Genomic DNA, 19,400 nt, shown 5'->3' with positions numbered 1-19,400 from the left:
CGTCCGGCTCTGCATCTGCTCGTCCACCCGCATCAGCAGCTGTTTGCTCATCCGGGACGTTTTTGAGCGAATCTCGGTGGTGCACAGCCGTTCGTTGCCCACGCCCGTGACGGCCAAGTTGAGGGCCTTCACCAGCGAGACGTGGATGCGACTCACGGGGCAGCACGGATCCACCAAGACTCGCACATCGAATCTCTTCTGCTCGGACCCAATGAGCACGGCAGCGGTCGGAAGGATGCTGACGCTCGTCCGCACCAAGCTAGGCGCGCCCGTCGGCGTTGACAAGGAGCTGCGGGGTTGGGAACTATCCATCGGCGAGGCTGAGCGTAGTGACCCGGTCGAACCCACCTCCTGACGCCGTTGAGGCTGAGGCGCTGCTTGTGGCTCACGCTTCCGTTGAGGCCTCGAAGAGCCTGGATGTTCACCGCGGATGTGCAGCAGAGTGTGGTGGGCCTCTCGGCAGATGCGGCACCTCGCTTTGCTGCGACACGACCGACCCGAATGCTCGTGGGCCAGACAGTTAGCGCAGTTGCCGCTTCACAGCCGGCAGTTGCAGGAATCGCTGGCAGCTCCTCAATGGGTGAACCCCCCTGCACACTCGACAGCGGTATACATCGTGGCGGATCGCTGGAGCCATTGTATATGCGGCTACATAAGAAATGGGCAAAATAAAAATTAGATGAGATAGATGCGGATGATCATAACACATGGACGACGTAGGACGACACAACTTAGGACTCGTCAGTAGCAGGTTTTCAAATACTTAGAGTATGGAGGAGTCTTTCGACTCATTCGGGCTGTCCATTGGAAGGCGGATCATTTTTGCCACTCGTCTTCGGACGACCCCCCGTGCTGTGAGAGCGTCTGCCACTCTGACCTTGCCGTCCACGCCGGGACAGACCACTTGGATACGCCCAAGTCGCCACTCGTTGGATGGCAAGTTCTCCTCTTTGATTACCACCATGTCTCCAGCCTCCTTTTGTGGAGTTCCTTTAGGTATTCCTCCTTCCAACGCAGGCAGAACTGCTGATTCAGGGCTTTCAACCTCCGCCACCGATTGATAATGGAGCTGGGACCTTCTTTAACCTCAGGTTCTGCTACCGCAAGTAATGGTCCACCGATTAGAAAATGCCCAGGGCTCAGAGCGATAAGGTCCGTGGGATCTTCGGACATTGGCGAGATGGGCCTGGAATTCAAACAGGCCTCAATCTTCGCCAGGAGGGTAGTCAGTTCCTCGAACGTGTATTTCCCAGCGGCTGTGTACTTGTAAAAATGCGACTTGAAGCTCTTCACACCTGCCTCCCAAAGCCCTCCCATATGAGGTGCGCCAGGAGAGTTGAAATGCCAGGACACATTCTGAAGACTGTGCTGCGATAAAACCGATGTTCTGGTAGCTTCAATGAAATCCTTTGATAAGGACGTGGAAGCTCCGGCAAACGTTTTCCCGTTGTCAGAGTAGACGTGTTGTGGACACCCACGCCGAGCGAAAAAACGGGATAATGCGGCCAGGAACTTCTCTGTAGTCAAGTCCGAGGTCGCTTCGAGGTGGATAGCCCGGGTAGTAAAACACACAAAAACGCACACGTACCCCTTTGTGATTTTGCAGGCTCGACCGACGTAACTCTTGACGTCAAATGGTCCTGCGAAGTCCACTCCCGTATGGGTGAACGGTCTGGAGAACGTGGACCTCGCACGGGGCAAATTCCCCATCAACTGCGTCTGCAGTCTCTTCTTGTGAATGACACACACTCGGCACGAATGTATTGTTCGTTTCACCAACATTTTAAGCTTGGGAATCCAGAATTTGGAACGGATCAGTCGGGTCATTAATTGATTCCCCCCATGCAAGGATATGCGATGGATAAACAAGACTTGAAGTTCAGCGAACCTACACCGTGCAGGAAGGATGATCGGATGTTTTTCATCATAACTAAGCATTTCAGATGCTGCCGCTTGCTCTCAAGACACCATTCCCGTCAAGAAAGGGGTTTAGGTTAGAAATTGCGCTTGCGGGTGGAACTGGTTGCTTGTTGCTCAAAACCTTATATTCGGCGGGAAACTCATTCTTCTGAGTGAGCACAATTAACCGCTCCTGCACCTCCGACAACTCCGCCGCAGTGAGTTCTGCCGATGAGGCTACACCTTCCCTCCGGCAACTTTTCACAAAACGAAACACATAAGCAAGAACTCGCAGAGCTCGGTCAAAGGCTGAGAACCTCTCTAGGATTTCAACTGCTGAGGGCACTGCGACCGTGTGACACTTGACGGGGCGCTGCTCAAGCTCAGTCTCCGGATGGACCAACAACTCACTCGGCCACTGCTCCTGTTTGAGGTGCAACCAAGCTGGCCCACGCCACCACAGTGCGCTGTCCTTCAGCTCTTGGGGTGAGACGCCCCGGCTTGCCAGATCAGCTGGATTGTCTTCGGATCGTACATGTCCCCACTTGCTTCCGTCGGTACACTGTTCGATTTTTGCGACCCTGTTGGCAACGAATGTTGTCCAGGTGCACGCTGGCTTACTCAGCCATGCAAGAACGATCATGGAGTCGGTCCAGTAAAAGGTCTCATAAACATGAGGAGGCATTTCAGAAATTACTAGAGCTGCCAGCTCCGTGAGCAGCACTGCTCCGCACAATTCCAACCGTGGTATGGAGATGGATCTGACAGGAGCGACTCGGGTTTTGGATGTAAGTAGATGGGTACAACAGCCTGCCTTCGTTTCGATTCGGACGAAAATAGCAGCCCCATAGGCGTCCTGTGACGCGTCGCAAAACGCATGGTACTGAAGTTTCGCAGCTGGATGGAAACGTACCCATCTCGGAATACGAATCTCCTTCAGGGCAGGATACCCTTCTAGGAACTCCCGCCACTGGGTCGCGAGATCCCTGGGGAGTGGCTGATCCCAGCCCAGCTCCCGTAGCCAAATTTTCTGCATAAAAATCTTGGCTGGGACTACGAAAGGTGATAGCCATCCTGCTGGGTCGAACAGCTTGGCTATCTGAGATAAAACCTCTCGTTTTGTGTAAGCAGTTTGGAGGTGGATCACCATTGGAATAAAAAAGAAACTATCAGATGTAGCTTGCCAACGGATCCCAAGAGTTTTCGCCGTACTAGCCTCTTCAAGCTCAAGAAAGTCCGCACTAATCAAGTGCTCCTTTGGAACCTCTTGTAGGAGTTTTCTTTCGTTCGAGGTCCACTTCCGTAATGGAAAACCAGCACTCTCAAGAGCCAGCCGAAGCTCCTCGATGGCTAAAACTGCCGACTGCTTAGTGTGAGTGCCTGCGAGCACATCGTCGACGTACATGAAGTTCGAGATGATGTCACTTGCCAAAGGATATTGGCCTCGGATATCCCGAGCCAACTGTTGTAGTACGCGGATGGCTAGGAAAGGCGCACTGTTTACGCCGAAGGTGACTGTATCGAGTTCATAGTCACAGAGCTCTCCATCATTATTGCGAAAGAGGATTCTCTGAAAGCGCGTATGGGTTGAATTTACACGGATTTGCCTGTACATCTTTGTGATGTCCGCATTGAACATATACTTGAAGAAACGCCATTTTAGAATCTGGATAGTCAGATCGGACTGCAGTACGGGCCCCGCATGAAGGATATCATTGAGGCTGTTCCCGCTTGATGAAGGATTGGAAGCATTAAACACAACGCGAACCTTCGTTGTGGTGCTGTCTGGTTTGAAGACAGCATGATGGGGCAAATAAAAATTATTAGAGTCGTTCGGAGAGACTTGGTGCATATGACCTAAATCTAAATACTCTTGAATGACTGAGTCGTACTGCTTTTTTGACGCAACGTCTTTATTCAGTCGAATCTCGTTTCGGAGGAACTGAGCCAGTGCGATCGACCTGGAGTGCCCAAGATTGATATTGTTAGGCTCTTTAAAGGGCAACGAAACCACATACCTCCCATCCTCGTTCCTTTTGGTAGATTGGACAAAGTTTTCCTCGCAAATCGAGGTGCGATCGGACCGCAAAGAATCCATCCGAATATGGTCTCCTGGCCAAGAAGCGTGCCACAGATATTGGGATGGGAGCCGCTGAGAATGATCGATGGCAGGATATCGGCACCGATCAGAATGTCGATCTGCGAACTCCGGTAGAAATTTGGGTCTGCTAGTTGCAAAGGCGGCAGATGCTTCAAAGAGTCCTCAGGTAAAGTAAAGGATGGGAGACTCCCGGCCAGTTGTGGTAGTACATATGCAGAAGTATTAATTTGGATGTGGGGCTTGACCGGAGAACCTATGCTGAGTTGACAGCGCTTACGGGGCTGAGCCGCAACAGTGAGGTTGAGCCCTGAAACTTGAGCATGGATGGATTCATAAGGCAACTTAATCAAGTTGAACAAGCGTTCTGAAATAAAGGTTGCCTCAGAACCCGAGTCAATAAGTGCCCGTGCTGAGTTTTTGATGCCTAAATGGCAAATCTCTATTAAAGCTGTACTCAGGAGGACCCCTTGAGTGTTTACAGCCAGAAACGTTTGCACATTCGGTTGATTCGTTAATGGAGTGGACTGTATATCTTGCTGGTGGTTAAATGTGAATACGTGGGCCTGGTGGTCAGGATTGACCGCTGACTGGACTGGTGGAGTGCCGTTTTGGTGCAGGAGAGTGTTGTGGCGCCCTTTACAAGTATTGCAATTATGCGTGCTAGTGCAATCCCTAAGCAGATGCGTTCTAGCAAAACAGTTTAAGCACAACTTTTGCTGTTTTATATATTTCTCCCGCTCTCCGACTGGCATTCGTAAGAATAACGGACATACTCGGATAAGATGGTTCTCTTGCGAACAAAGTTTACAGGATTGTGGAGTTACCGTCACTCTATTCTTAAAGGTCTGGATCGCCCGCGGGCTATTGTCAGTCCGCAGTGCTCTGGATTGAGCGTTTGGCTTAAAATCTTCGATCGCCTCGAGCGTTCGATGACGATCTTGTAAGAAAGCCCACAGTGGAATATCTGTCTTACTCATAAGGGATTGTTCCCATAGAGACAGCGTTAGCTTTGGCAACTTGGCAGAGCACAGAAAAACGAGCAGGCAATCCCAGTTAGAGGTGTCGATTTTTGCTATTTTCAAAGCTGTTAAACAACCTTGAATTGTGCTCTCTAACTGTTTCAAGGAATTGCCGCATTCAAGGCCAACAGAAGGTAAATTAAACAAAATCTTAAGCTGACTGTTGACCAGTAGCCTCTTGTTTTCGAAACGATTCTGCAAGTTTCTCCAGGCTGATTCGAATCCATCATTGGTTAAGGGTGATAAGGCCACAATGGATTTAGCCTCACCACTAGTTTTAGCATTGAGATGGAACAACTTTTCAACTTCTGAAAGCCGAGGGTTGTGTATGTAGATGGCTGAGAAAAGATCCCGAAACGTGGGCCAGTGAACATAGTTCCCACTGAAACTGTCGCACTCGACGGGGGGTAAGCGACACCCTCCCTGAGGAGGCGCCGGAATGGAGGCCTGAACGGCCTATTGCGAGCGTGAACCTTCTTCAATGATCTCGTTGAGGCTCGCTGCGCACCGCTCGTAAACGGCATAACAGTAGTCATACTTGGACTGCATGACTGTTATTGTGTCTGTGGATCCCAGACCGGACAGAGCTTCGGAGCACGCCTCGTATTCCTTCTCCACCTTGTCCCATAGGGCCCTGATCTGCTAGAGTCGCACCCTACTTGTGTGGATTGACGGACTTGTTACTGCTGGGGTGTTGACTCTGGCCTCGAACTGACCTACTCTATCGGTTATGGTCATGAATTTCATCAAGGCCCTGTCTGCCTTGAGACGTTTTAGAAACAGTCAAACGGGTTCTTACCTCCTCACCGTGGCCAATTGGCATATTAAGCTCTCGGAGGAGCCGAAAACCGTGCGGGGGCGAAACAGTCTGTCCACTTGGACAAATACGGGGACGCTGGATAAAGCGTGCAACCAATTGAAAAAACGCAACAACTTATGTATTTGGGACGCTGGATAAAGCGTGCAACCAAGATCAAAATAACTTATATATTGGGACGCTGGAAAAAGCGTGCAACCAAGATCGAAAACAACTTATATATTGGGGTGCTGGATAAGCGTGCAACCAAGATCGAAACAAATACATTTGTAGACGTCGGGGGCCGGAAAAGCTGATGTCGCAAAATGTCCCAGAATTTAATAGAAACACAAGGCGTGTTGAAAATCGTCCTTCTCTGGTCGGGGTTTATTTTTCGAGTAATTTCTTCACATAAACATAACGGCTTCGTGTCCCACTTCCGAAACATTCCGCCAACAGCGATGCTCTGCTGGCGGGATACCGGACTCAGCTGTTCGGCATGAACATTCTCCCCCCCTTGCAAGAGGAATACTTGCAAATTTAGGACAGAGAACAGCGTCCCGAAAGAATCCATCCCAGCTTGGAATTTTGTGCCATGGGCAGGCCGTCCTGGCTCGCGATGATACCCGGCAGCATCAGGTCGGCGTAAACGTCTGCTCCAAGGACAGCCGAGACAAGCGCTGGGTGGAACCACCGGTCATCCGCTAGCGTCATGTTGTGGAACATGTCCTGCACCTTCGGATCCAGGGGCTGTGCCGGCGTCCGGCTCTGCATCTGCTCGTCCACCCGCATCAGCAGCTGTTTGCTCATCCGGGACGTTTTTGAGCGAATCTCGGTGGTGCACAGCCGTTCGTTGCCCACGCCCGTGACGGCCAAGTTGAGGGCCTTCACCAGCGAGACGTGGATGCGACTCACGGGGCAGCACGGATCCACCAAGACTCGCACATCGAATCTCTTCTGCTCGGACCCAATGAGCACGGCAGCGGTCGGAAGGATGCTGACGCTCGTCCGCACCAAGCTAGGCGCGCCCGTCGGCGTTGACAAGGAGCTGCGGGGTTGGGAACTATCCATCGGCGAGGCTGAGCGTAGTGACCCGGTCGAACCCACCTCCTGACGCCGTTGAGGCTGAGGCGCTGCTTGTGGCTCACGCTTCCGTTGAGGCCTCGAAGAGCCTGGATGTTCACCGCGGATGTGCAGCAGAGTGTGGTGGGCCTCTCGGCAGATGCGGCACCTCGCTTTGCTGCGACACGACCGACCCGAATGCTCGTGGGCCAGACAGTTAGCGCAGTACTTGTTAATCAAGACTGCCCGGAGCCGCTTCACAGCCGGCAGTTGCAGGAATCGCTGGCAGCTCCTCAATGGGTGAACCCCCCTGCACACTCGACAGCGGTATACATCGTGGCGGATCGCTGGAGCCATTGTATATGCGGCTACATAAGAAATGGGCAAAATAAAAATTAGATGAGATAGATGCGGATGATCATAACACATGGACGACGTAGGACGACACAACTTAGGACTCGTCAGTAGCAGGTTTTCAAATACTTAGAGTATGGAGGAGTCTTTCGACTCATTCGGGCTGTCCATTGGAAGGCGGATCATTTTTGCCACTCGTCTTCGGACGACCCCCCGTGCTGTGAGAGCGTCTGCCACTCTGACCTTGCCGTCCACGCCGGGACAAACCACTTGGATACGCCCAAGTCGCCACTCGTTGGATGGCAAGTTCTCCTCTTTGATTACCACCATGTCTCCAGCCTGGAGATCTCGCGTTGGGAAGTTCCATTTATTCCTTTTGTGGAGTTCCTTTAGGTATTCCTCCTTCCAACGCAGGCAGAACTGCTGATTCAGGGCTTTCAACCTCCGCCACCGATTGATAATGGAGCTGGGACCTTCTTTAACCTTAGGTTCTGCTACCGCAAGTAATGGTCCACCGATTAGAAAATGCCCAGGGCTCAGAGCGATAAGGTCCGTGGGATCTTCGGACATTGCCGAGATGGGCCTGGAATTCAAACAGGCCTCAATCTTCGCCAGGAGGGTAGTCAGTTCCTCGAACGTGTATTTCCCAGCGGCTGTGTACTTGTAAAAATGCGACTTGAAGCTCTTCACACCTGCCTCCCAAAGCCCTCCCATATGAGGTGCGCCAGGAGGGTTGAAATGCCAGGACACATTCTGAAGACTGTGCTGCGATAAAACCGATGTTCTGGTAGCTTCAATGAAATCCTTTGATAAGGACGTGGAAGCTCCGGCAAACGTTTTCCCGTTGTCAGAGTAGACGTGTTGTGGACACCCACGCCGAGCGAAAAAACGGGAGAATGCGGCCAGGAACTTCTCTGTAGTCAAGTCCGAGGTCGCTTCGAGGTGGATAGCCCGGGTAGTAAAACACACAAAAACGCACACGTACCCCTTTGTGATTTTGCAGGCTCGACCGACGTAACTCTTCACGTCAAATGGTCCTGCGAAGTCCACTCCCGTATGGGTGAACGGTCTGGAGAACGTGGACCTCGCACGGGGCAAATTCCCCATCAACTGCGTCTGCAGTCTCTTCTTGTGAATGACACACACTCGGCACGAATGTATTGTTCGTTTCACCAACATTTTAAGCTTGGGAATCCAGAATTTGGAACGGATCAGTCGGGTCATTAATTGATTCCCCCCATGCAAGGATATGCGATGGATAAACAAGACTTGAAGTTCAGCGAACCTACACCGTGCAGGAAGGATGATCGGATGTTTTTCATCATAACTAAGCATTTCAGATGCTTGTAACCTGCCGCTTGCTCTTAAGACACCATTCCCGTCAAGAAAGGGGTTTAGGTTAGAAATTGCGCTTGCGGGTGGAACTGGTTGCTTGTTGCTCAAAACCTTATATTCGGCGGGAAACTCATTCTTCTGAGTGAGCACAATTAACCGCTCCTGCAGCTCCGACAACTCCGCCGCAGTGAGTTCTGCCGATGAGGCTACACCTTCCCTCCGGCAACTTTTCACAAAACGAAACACATAAGCAAGAACTCGCAGAGCTCGGTCAAAGGCTGAGAACCTCTCTAGGATTTCAACTGCTGAGGGCACTGCGACCGTGTGACACTTGACGGGGCGCTGCTCAAGCTCAGTCTCCGGATGGACCAACAACTCACTCGGCCACTGCTCCTGTTTGAGGTGCAACCAAGCTGGCCCACGCCACCACAGTGCGCTGTCCTTCAGCTCTTGGGGTGAGACGCCCCGGCTTGCCAGATCAGCTGGATTGTCTTCGGATCGTACATGTCCCCACTTGCTTCCGTCGGTACACTGTTCGATTTTTGCGACCCTGTTGGCAACGAATGTTGTCCAGGTGCACGCTGGCTTACTCAGCCATGCAAGAACGATCATGGAGTCGGTCCAGTAAAAGGTCTCATAAACATGAGGAGGCATTTCAGAAATTACTAGAGCTGCCAGCTCCGTGAGCAGCACTGCTCCGCACAATTCCAACCGTGGTATGGAGATGGATCTGACAGGAGCGACTCGGGTTTTGGATGTAAGTAGATGGGTACAACAGCCTGCCTTCGTTTCGATTCGGACGAAAATAGCAGCCCCATAGGCGTCCTGTGACGCGTCGCAAAACGCATGGTACTGAAGTTTCGCAGCTGGATGGAAACGTACCCATCTCGGAATACGAATCTCCTTCAGGGCAGGATACCCTTCTAGGAACTCCCGCCACTGGGTCGCGAGATCCCTGGGGAGTGGCTGATCCCAGCCCAGCTCCCGTAGCCAAATTTTCTGCATAAAAATCTTGGCTGGGACTACGAAAGGTGATAGCCATCCTGCTGGGTCGAACAGCTTGGCTATCTGAGATAAAACCTCTCGTTTTGTGTAAGCAGTTTGGAGGTGGATCACCATTGGAATAAAAAAGAAACTATCAGATGTAGCTTGCCAACGGATCCCAAGAGTTTTCGCCGTACTAGCCTCTTCAAGCTCAAGAAAGTCCGCACTAATCAAGTGCTCCTTTGGAACCTCTTGTAGGAGTTTTCTTTCGTTCGAGGTCCACTTCCGTAATGGAAAACCAGCACTCTCAAGAGCCAGCCGAAGCTCCTCGATGGCTAAAACTGCCGACTGCTTAGTGTGAGTGCCTGCGAGCACATCGTCGACGTACATGAAGTTCGAGATGATGTCACTTGCCAAAGGATATTGGCCTCGGATATCCTGAGCCAACTGTTGTAGTACGCGGATGGCTTGGAAAGGCGCACAGCTTACGCCGAAGGTGACTGTATCGAGTTCATAGTCACAGAGCTCTCCATCATTATTGCGAAAGAGGATTCTCTGAAAGCGCGTATGGGTTGAATTTACACGGATTTGCATGTACATCTTTGTGATGTCCGCATTGAACATATACTTGAAGAAACGCCATTTTAGAATCTGGATAGTCAGATCGGACTGCAGTACGGGCCCCGCATGAAGGATATCATTGAGGCTGTTCCCGCTTGATGAAGGATTGGAAGCATTAAACACAACGCGAACCTTCGTTGTGGTGCTGTCTGGTTTAAAGACAGCATGATGGGGCAAATAAAAATTATAAGAGTCGTTCGGAGAGACTTGGTGCATATGACCTAAATCTAAATACTCTTGACTGACTGAGTCGTACTGCTTTTTTGACGCAACGTCTTTATTCAGTCGAATCTCGTTTCGGAGGAACTGAGCCAGTGCGATCGACCTGGAGTGCCCAAGATTGATATTGTTAGGCTCTTTAAAGGGCAACGAAACCACATACCTCCCATCCTCGTTCCTTTTGGTAGATTGGACACAGTTTTCCTCGCAAATCGAGGGGGATTCCCTAACCCGCTTCACTGGAACATCCTCCACCTCCCAAAATTTTGTGAGAATGTTGTCCAGTCTGGACTCGGTGACAGCTAGTCGGGACGAAAATGAACATATTCTGCTTGTGGGATTCGTTGCAATCGGACCGCAAAGAATCCATCCGAATATGGTCTCCTGGCCAAGAAGCGTGTCACAGATATTGGGATGGGAGCCGCTGAGAATGATCGATGGCAGGATATCGGCACCGATCAGAACGTCGATCTGCGAACTCCGGTAGAAATTTGGGTCTGCTAGCTGCAAAGGCGGCGGATGCTTCAAAGAGTCCTCAGGTAAAGTAAAGGATGGGAGACTCCCGGCCAGTTGTATTAGTACATATGCAGAAGTATTAATTTGGATGTGGGGCTTGACTGGAGAACCTATGCTGAGTTGACAGCGCTTACGGGTCTGAGCCGCAACAGTGAGGTTGAGCCCTGAAACTTGAGCATGGATGGATTCATAAGGCAACTTAATCAAGTTGAACAAGCGTTCTGAAATAAAGGTTGCCTCAGAACCCGAGTCAATAAGTGCCCGTGCTGAGTATTTGTTGCCTAAATGGCAAATCTCTATTAAAGCTGTACTCAGGAGGACCCCTTGAGTGTTTACAGCCAGAAACGTTTGCACATTCGGTTGATTCGTTAATGGAGTGGACTGTATATCTTGCTGGTGGTTAAATGTGGATACGTGGGCCTGGTGGTCAGGATTGACCGCTGACTGGACTGGTGGAGTGCCGTTTCGGTGCAGGAGAGTGTTGTGGCGCCCTTTACAAGTATTGCAATTATGCGTGCTAGTGCAATCCCTAAGCAGATGCGTTCTAGCAAAACAGTTTAAGCACAACTTCTGCTGTTTTATATATTTCTCCCGCTCTCCGACTGGCATTCGTAAGAATAACGGACATACTCGGATAGGATGGTTCTCTTGCGAACAAAGTTTACAGGATTGTGGAGTTACCGTCACTCTATTTTCAAAGGTCTGGATCGCCCGCGGGCTATTGTCAGTCCGCAGTGCTCTGGATTGAGCGTTTGGCTTAAAATCTTCGATCGCCTCGAGCGTTCGATGACGATCTTGTAAGAAAGCCCACAGTGGAATATCTGTCTTACTCATAAGGGATTGTTCCCATAGAGACAGCGTTAGCTTTGGCAACTTGGCAGAGCACAGAAAAACGAGCAGGCAATCCCAGTTAGAGGTGTCGATTTTTGCTATTTTCAAAGCTGTTAAACAACCTTGAATTGTGCTCTCTAACTGTTTCAAGGAATTGCCGCATTCAAGGCCAACAAAAGGTAAATTAAACAAAATCTTAAGCTGACCGTTCTCCAGGCTGATTCGAATCCATCATTGGTTAAGGGTGATAAGGCCACAATGGATTTAGCCTCACCACTAGTTTTAGCATTGGGATGGAACAACTTTTCAACTTCTGAAAGCCGAGGGTTGTGTATGTAGATGGCTGAGAAAAGATCCCGAAACGTGGGCCAGTGAACATAGTCCCCACTGAAACTGTCGCACTCGACTGGGGGTAAGCGACACCCTCCCTGAGGAGGCGCCGGAATGGAGGCCTGAACGGCCTATTGCGAGCGTGAACCTTCTTCAATGATCTCGTTGAGGCTCGCTGCGCACCGCTCGTAAACGGCATAACAGTAGTCATACTTGGACTGCATGACTGTTATTGTGTCTGTGGATCCCAGACCGGACAGAGCTTCGGAGCACGCCTCGTATTCCTTCTCCACCTTGTCCCATAGGGCCCTGATCTGCTAGAGTCGCACCCTACTTGTGTGGATTGACGGACTTGTGACTGCTGGGGTGTTGACTCTGGCCTCGAACTGACCTACTCTATCGGTTATGGTCATGAATTTCATCAGCTGCCTCAGCTCTCGCCATTTTTGCGGTTGCTCTAGTAATTTGGGGTGAGAAGTCTGAATTCGGTTTCGTGTTCGGTGCTGACCGTGGAACTTGGAGCGACGTGCTCGTGGATTTTCGTGGAGTTGTCGATGGGCTTTTGCTTCGAGTGGGACTTGAGCTTTTGAAGGGCACAGAGGACTCACTCTTGGCTCTAACTCGTTGAGACGTTTTAGAAACAGTCAAACGGGTTCTTACCTCCTCACCGTGGCCAATTGGCATATTAAGCTCTCGGTGGAGCCGAAAACCGTGCGGGGGCGAAACAGTCTGTCCACTTGGACAAATACGGGGACGCTGGATAAAGCGTGCAACCAATTGAAAAAACGCAACTTATGTATTTGGGACGCTGGATAAAGCGTGCAACCAAGATCAAAATAACTTATATATAACTTATAAGGCGCACAAAAGTAATTTAAGAACCAAATTATCGCATCAATTTAGACAGGGTGTGGGGGCGCAGGACAACGCGTGAAAAAGATGTGACAATCGGAACAAAAAAAAAAAACACCGGGGGTCGCTGTATTGAGCGAGAGACAAAATCAAAAGAAATATGAATAATCGGAATTATTCGATTTAGACAAAGGTAAGGGGCGCCGGATTGCGCTTGAAAAAAACCAATGGTAATCGTTACAAATTATGTTATCGTTTTATATAAAACCTGGGGCCGCTGGATTAAGCGCGGAATACACAATAATTGGAATAAATGTTGCTATCGATTGAGAAAAAAAAAACAGATATGAGGGCGCTGGATCACGCTGGACTATAATTGTTGGATAAGCGTGGATGTTCGCCCAATTTTTTGAGACGATATATGCGAATCGGATATGCGAATAAATCAAGAACGGAGTTAAAAAAAAGTATTAAAGAAACAAAAATAAACACACATTGACACTTTCTATGGGAAACTAGAAAAAAGTAGTGTCAGTGTGAACGGTCCCTTATTGGAATAGGCCCTAGAGTGGCTACCTTGACATATACGTACATTTGCTGGTACACACATATATATATGCAATATGTAAATATTAGCGCCGATGGTTGTTTTTAAAATTTGTTTTTTGATATTCTTTTTTTAATTACTGCGCTGGAGGTTGTGTTCGTGGATGTGTTCGTCGCTAGTGTTGGCTGTAGCCGGTTCTTATCTGCCGGTCCAACAAATCGTCTGTGATTGTCGTGTGTGTGGAAGCTTCCGTGTATGTGAAAATAAACAACATTAATATATGTATGTCCATATGTTGGATGATATTAATGTCTGTTTGAATGTTTTGAATGTTTTGGCAATTAATGAAACACCCTATGACCATGCAGATGTACGACGTTGCGTATGTGCCATGTACGCAATGTATGCAGATGCAATGGACATATGTATGTACATCGATCGGCCAACATACATGGAATGTCTGTATGTTTTTGTGTATGTGAAAGTTTGGGTGGCGAATTTTGTTTTTTATTTGGTGTTTTTATTGGAAAGTTGATGATTGGTTGATAACATAAAAGGGAAAGGATGCATACAGAATATACACACGAACATATATTATTGCGCAGGTGGCCACTAGTTGATAGTGAGCGGATTTTGATCGCAGCAATATATATGCGTATGTATATACATATATGGTGGGGATTTTGGCACCGTACTTATCTCGGCAAAGCGCTGGATGATCTCGGGCGAAGAACCAAAATGTAGACGTCGGGGGCCGGAAAAGCTGATGTCGCAAAATGTCAAAGAATTTAATAGAAACACAAGGGGTGTTGAAAATCGTCCTTCTCTGGTCGGGGTTTATTTTTCGAGTAATTTCTTCACATAAAAATAACGGCTTCGTGTCCCACTTCCGAAACATTCCGCCAACAGCGATGCTCTGCTGGCGGGATACCGGACTCAGCTGTTCGGCATGAACACTTCCCGAAGGGCTTTCTATGCTGTTCAGCCACTTCAGCGCCATGTGATCCGTCACTACCTTAAAGTGGTAGCCCTCAAGGTACGGCTTTAGCTTCCGAATGGCCCACACAATTGCCAAGAACTCCTTTTATGTTGTCGAGTAGTTCTTCTCGGCTCCGTTTAGGGTCCGGCTGGAGTATGAAATTACCCTTTCGCCCTCTTTTGTTTCCTGTGTGAGGATTGCGCCAATCCCGTAGTCGCTGGCGTCCGTTTGCAAGATGAACGTTTTCCCGAAGTCGGGGCACGCCAAGACTGGGTCGGTACCCAATCTGGCTTTTACCTCCTCGAAGGCTTGCTGGTGGTCCTGTGACCATGTCCACTTGGTACCCTTGCGGAGGAGGTCGTTGACCATCCTTTAGGTCTAGACTGCCTTTAAAGCGCGCCTCCCTTAGTTGGTCGAGGATGTAGTTTATCCGTGGCATCCGTGGCAAGTCTGCCTGAAGTCCACTCATAGTCTCCATTTTCCCGTTTTCTTCTTTACCATGACTATGGGTGAGCTGAACGGGCTCCTTGAATGCTCTATCATCCCCCTCTCCAGCAGTTCGTCCACCTTCGCGTTGATCTCCCCTTGAATCTTTGGATTCTTGGGGTAGAATCTCTGCTTAATTGGTTTATCGTCCTTCATGGTTATCGTGTTCTCGGCTATACTCGATGTTCCGGTCATGGCGTGAAACTCCGCGAGCTCTGTTTCCAGGAATTCGTTCATGTCGTCCTCTTCGCCGTCCTTTTGGACTACTGCGACCGACAACTTCTCCTCGAGCCACCCGTTGCGTCTGCCTCTGGCCGGTATTCGGATTTCATGCCCGGCGCACATGATCTCGGCCCCGACTTGCGTGAGGAAATTCCACCCCAGCACCAACGCATCCACTATCCCTGGTAATATCAGCAGGCTCATGACGAGTCGCCTGTTGCACTCCTATTTCGAGCTTTGCGTTGATTCCGCCTCACCTTCCATCTACCAACCTAACCTACCGTCGTATCCTTGTAATCGCTCCACGAGCAGCCAGCTTGTCCGCCAGCTCTTCACTTATAAAGCTTGCTGTTGCCCCGGTGTCGATCGTGGCCTTGTACGTGTATCCACCGATCGTTACCGCTGCGGACAACTGCTGCTCCTCCTCGATTAATTTTCCAGTTAGTTTGGAGAGGCGGCACTCTGCGACCCCTGCTCGCCTCTCTGCGGCTGAGATCGCTGCCCATTTCCCGCTCTCTGGCAGCATTCTGTACTTCGGACTCCTATTTTTCCGCATATCCAGCAGAACAGCAGCCTCTGTTGTCGCCAGCCTCTTGCCCAATGGTCGTGTCCACCTCACCTGCGACAAGCTTCTTGTAGTTTGGCCACATGGGTTGGGTGTTAACCCGAGTTGCCCGCAAGAGTGTCTCTAGAGTGTCTCTGGGTGGTGACTGGCGGCCTCCGTAAGGTTGTGTTGTGCCGCCGCGACTGACCCGGGGTATATCGTGCCCACTGCTCCTGGGACTGCGTGCCTAGCTCTCCAGAGTCCTCACACCTTCTACACGTGACTTGTGTGTACCATTTCAGAGCCTTTCCCTGCATTAATTCCGGCATGGCTCGGGGAATCATTTTCAGGTCCAAACCGTACGTGCTTGCAGACCACTCCACCTGCTCAAGGAATTCGAGGGGCTTTTTTTTCTCCATCAAAACGAAACGACCATTCTCTAACTTGCTTCGCCACCTTTGCGTAGTCCGGCTGGCTGAGCCTGGGTCTTTCTGTACTTGGCCTTCTTTCCCTGCTCGTCTCCCTCCGCTGACCTTCCCGCTGCATCTCCTCCATGCTCAGACTTGCGATGAGGTCTTCGCCTTCGGGGGTTGTCACCTTTACGCTTGGACCTGGTCTGTCTGGATATGCCGCCTCCAATTCTGTCCAGACTGCTGTGAGCTGTGGGTCGTTCTCCGTCTCCGCGTAGTACTCCGCTAGTGCCTTTCGCATGTCTTCTGTCCTTCCTGACAGCGATATGCGCAACCCTTGTTCGACATATGCGAAGTCCTTCTTAAGACGGTGGATCCAACTTTTACCCATACTGCTTAATTTGTGTTTACTGCCGGGATAATCACGTTATTTCGGCGCCAGATGTAACGAACTGATTTTGTTTGTCTGCTCGCTACGGAATACGTGCGGCTAGCTCAGTAGAGTTTGTGCGTTCGTCCCACCAAATTTATAGAATAACGTGATCACCCGGTTCGCAGTAATAACACTCGCAGTTTCGTTCTTGGATCTTTATTTGTGTTTGGACTTACAAAGAAATAAGAATTACAAATAACCATCCGGCCTTTGTGCGGGATGGATTGTCCACCGGCCTCGTTCCGCTGTCTCGCCGATCCTGTCGTCCTGAATGTGGCGGACCTTCGTTGTTGGGCGCTCGTCGCTTGGGCTGAGAGTTGTTGTCTTACGCAGACTCACGGCAGATAACGGCTGTGATCCCCAAGGCAAACGCCTGTGGAACCGCAACACGTCAACCCCACGTCTGGTTCGGACTGGTGGCGCCGGTATCACGCCTGTTTGGATCTCAGGGACACACCTAGGCGATCGCCTGGTTCAAGTTCGCGGTCTCCTACAGAGTTCTCCGGGTCTACACCATAATCCCTGCCGCTTATCCTGTGCCCTCCTTGGTTTGGCTTCGCCTGCTGGGCGCTTCTGGGCTACTCGTGCTTCGTCGTACTGCAATTCGGAGACCTTCTCGTCCCGAACGTCTTGACGAAGCGATCTTGCTCATTGTTGACTACCACGGCTGTAGCTCCTCTGCTGACTTCGTTCTAACGTTGCTGACTCGTACACTTGTTCTCCTCGACTGTCTTTCCCGCTTCCAGCGTTCGGCCTGTTTATATAGGTCTCCTCTAACGGTTCACCCCTTTGGTCTCCAGTCTCCGGATCCAAAGTCCACGATTTTACCGTTGGCCCGTTTCAAAGTTCCATGTGTCCCGTTACTTGCCTTTGAGCCTGCTGACTCTCCAAACTCTCTTCTCAGTAAGTCCGGAGTCTCCAACCTCTCTCTCTCCATTTCCCGAGTCTCCAAACTCTCTTTCTCCAGCCCAGAGTCTCCAAACTCTCTTTCTCCGGGCTTCGCACTGTCGTTACTACGCTTTGCCTTGTTGCGTAACTGGCAACGGCAGGCCCTCCTCATGCGATCACCATCCGCATTTGTGCGGAGTTTCAACTCTTCACATTGGAAATAAGAGGCGCCACTCGATGGCGTCACACGTTGGCACAACGTCCAGGACGAAGTGGTTCGGCAATTTCCGGCCACAAAATTCCGAGTACTACTTCCCCAAGATGACTAAATTGGCGAGCGAGATAGCCGCCAATTGCAAAACCTGCGCCAAGGCGACATATGATAGACATTCAAAAAAACAGGAGCTCGGTGAAACAAAAATCCCAGGCCATGTAGGAGAGATATTGCATATCGATATATTTTCAACGGAGAAATTCGAAATTCGCCATGGTTCAGCCGATCCCGTCTAGAACCATAGAGTCTCTAAAACCACCCCTGCTACAACTTATGAATGTTTTCCCTGAAGAAAAAGCCATCTACTGCGACAATTAACCCTCAGTGAAATCGCACACAATAGTGGCCATGCTGGAAAACCTTTTCGGCATCAGCATCTCAAATGCACCGCCCCTTCATAGCGACTCCAACGGATAGGTGGAACGCTTCCACAGCACGTTGGTCGAATTTGCTAGATGCTTTAAAATGGATATAGGCATAAGTGACACGGTGGAATTGATCTTGCTGGTCACAGCCAGATATAACAAGTCTATACACTCTGTCATTAACAAGAAACCGGCCGGGGTCATGCGGGCAGATTCGGCGATCCACAAAGTGATGTTCAGGAAAAAATCTAAAACGCCACAAAATTTGACCAGAAACCGAGAAAACGAGTGTTCCAGGTCGGAGATAAAGTCCTAGTAAAGTCAAAAAGGCGACTGGGCAACAAACTTACTGCCTTATGCGAGGCAGACTTGGGGACCACAGTGCTAATTAAAGGGAGGGTGGTCCACAAAGACAACCTCAGTTGCGGTTCCCCCGGAGTTTTTATACCATATAAAGTATATATATTCTTGATCAGGATCGATAGCCGAGTCGATCTGGCCATGTCCGTCTGTCCGTCCGTCTGTCCGTCCGTCTGTCAGTCTGTCTGTCCGTATGAACGTCGAGATCTCAGGAACTACAAAAGCTAGAAAGTTGAGATTAAGCATACAGACTCCCAAGACATAGAAGCAGCGCAAGTTTGTTGCCACGCCCACTATAACGCCCGCAAACCGCCCAAAACTGCCACGTCCACACTTTTGAAAAATGTTTTAATATTTTTTCATTTCTATTTCTAAATTGTCTTCTAAATTTCTATCGATTTGCCAAAAAACTTTTTGCCACGCCCACTCTAACGCCCACAAACCGCCCAAAGCTGCCACGCCCACACTTTTGAAAAATGTTTTGATATTTTTTCATTTTTGTATTAGTCTTGTAAATTTCAATCGATTTGCAAAATAACTTTTTGCCACGCCCACCCTTAAGCTCACAAATTGCCAAAAACTGCCAGTGTACGCACTTCCACCAGCTGAGTAACGGGTATCAGATAGTCGGGGAACTCGACTATAGCGTTCTATCTTGTTTTTTATTCTTTTCATTTATAGCCACTTGGCATAAGTTCATATTTATTATTTATAGCCACTTGGCATAAGTTTTCATTATTACCTATAGCCAATTGGCATAGCTTTCATCATTTGAAGCCATTCGGTATAATTTTTTACATCTTTTCACTTTTATTGGTGGTGGGCAACTCCATTCGGAACATGTATTAATTAATCACAAACAGTTGCAGGTCGTTTCCATTGCTTCTACTTTGTCTTCCGGCCGTAACTTCGGCCCATATCACAGACTACTCCCCAGCAGACTATATTCCCATCATTGACGGTAATGTCTTAG

The 19,400-nt window shown here is 49.6% G+C and overlaps 2 protein-coding genes across 4 annotated transcripts in view; both read right to left on the bottom strand.

The window, feature by feature from the left end:
• LOC120457663 (unconventional myosin-VIIa-like) overlaps positions 1 to 19,400 on the bottom strand; it is a 419,197-nt gene that overhangs the window by 194,189 nt on the left and 205,608 nt on the right. The window lies entirely within an intron of this gene.
• Positions 6,241 to 14,360, bottom strand: LOC120457664. Its single transcript, XM_039645161.2, has 2 exons — positions 14,162 to 14,360; positions 6,241 to 7,245 (listed from the first exon to the last, which is right to left on the bottom strand). The coding sequence occupies exon 2, from the start codon at positions 7,232 to 7,234 to the stop codon at positions 6,356 to 6,358; it is 879 nt and encodes a 292-aa protein (XP_039501095.1). The 5' UTR covers positions 7,235 to 7,245; positions 14,162 to 14,360; the 3' UTR covers positions 6,241 to 6,355.

Source organism: Drosophila santomea, unplaced genomic scaffold (genome assembly GCF_016746245.2).
Source record: "Drosophila santomea strain STO CAGO 1482 unplaced genomic scaffold, Prin_Dsan_1.1 Segkk6_quiver_pilon_scaf, whole genome shotgun sequence".
In the NCBI taxonomy this organism is placed as follows: Eukaryota; Metazoa; Arthropoda; class Insecta; order Diptera; family Drosophilidae; genus Drosophila; species Drosophila santomea.
Note: the sequence above shows the minus strand (reverse complement) of the source record. Positions and strands in the feature narration are given on the sequence as shown.

Excerpts from the sequence above, each read along its gene's own strand:
- LOC120457664 (XM_039645161.2), bottom strand. The coding sequence starts at position 7,234 with ATGGCTCCAGCGATCCGCCACGATGTATACCGCTGTCGAGTGTGCAGG.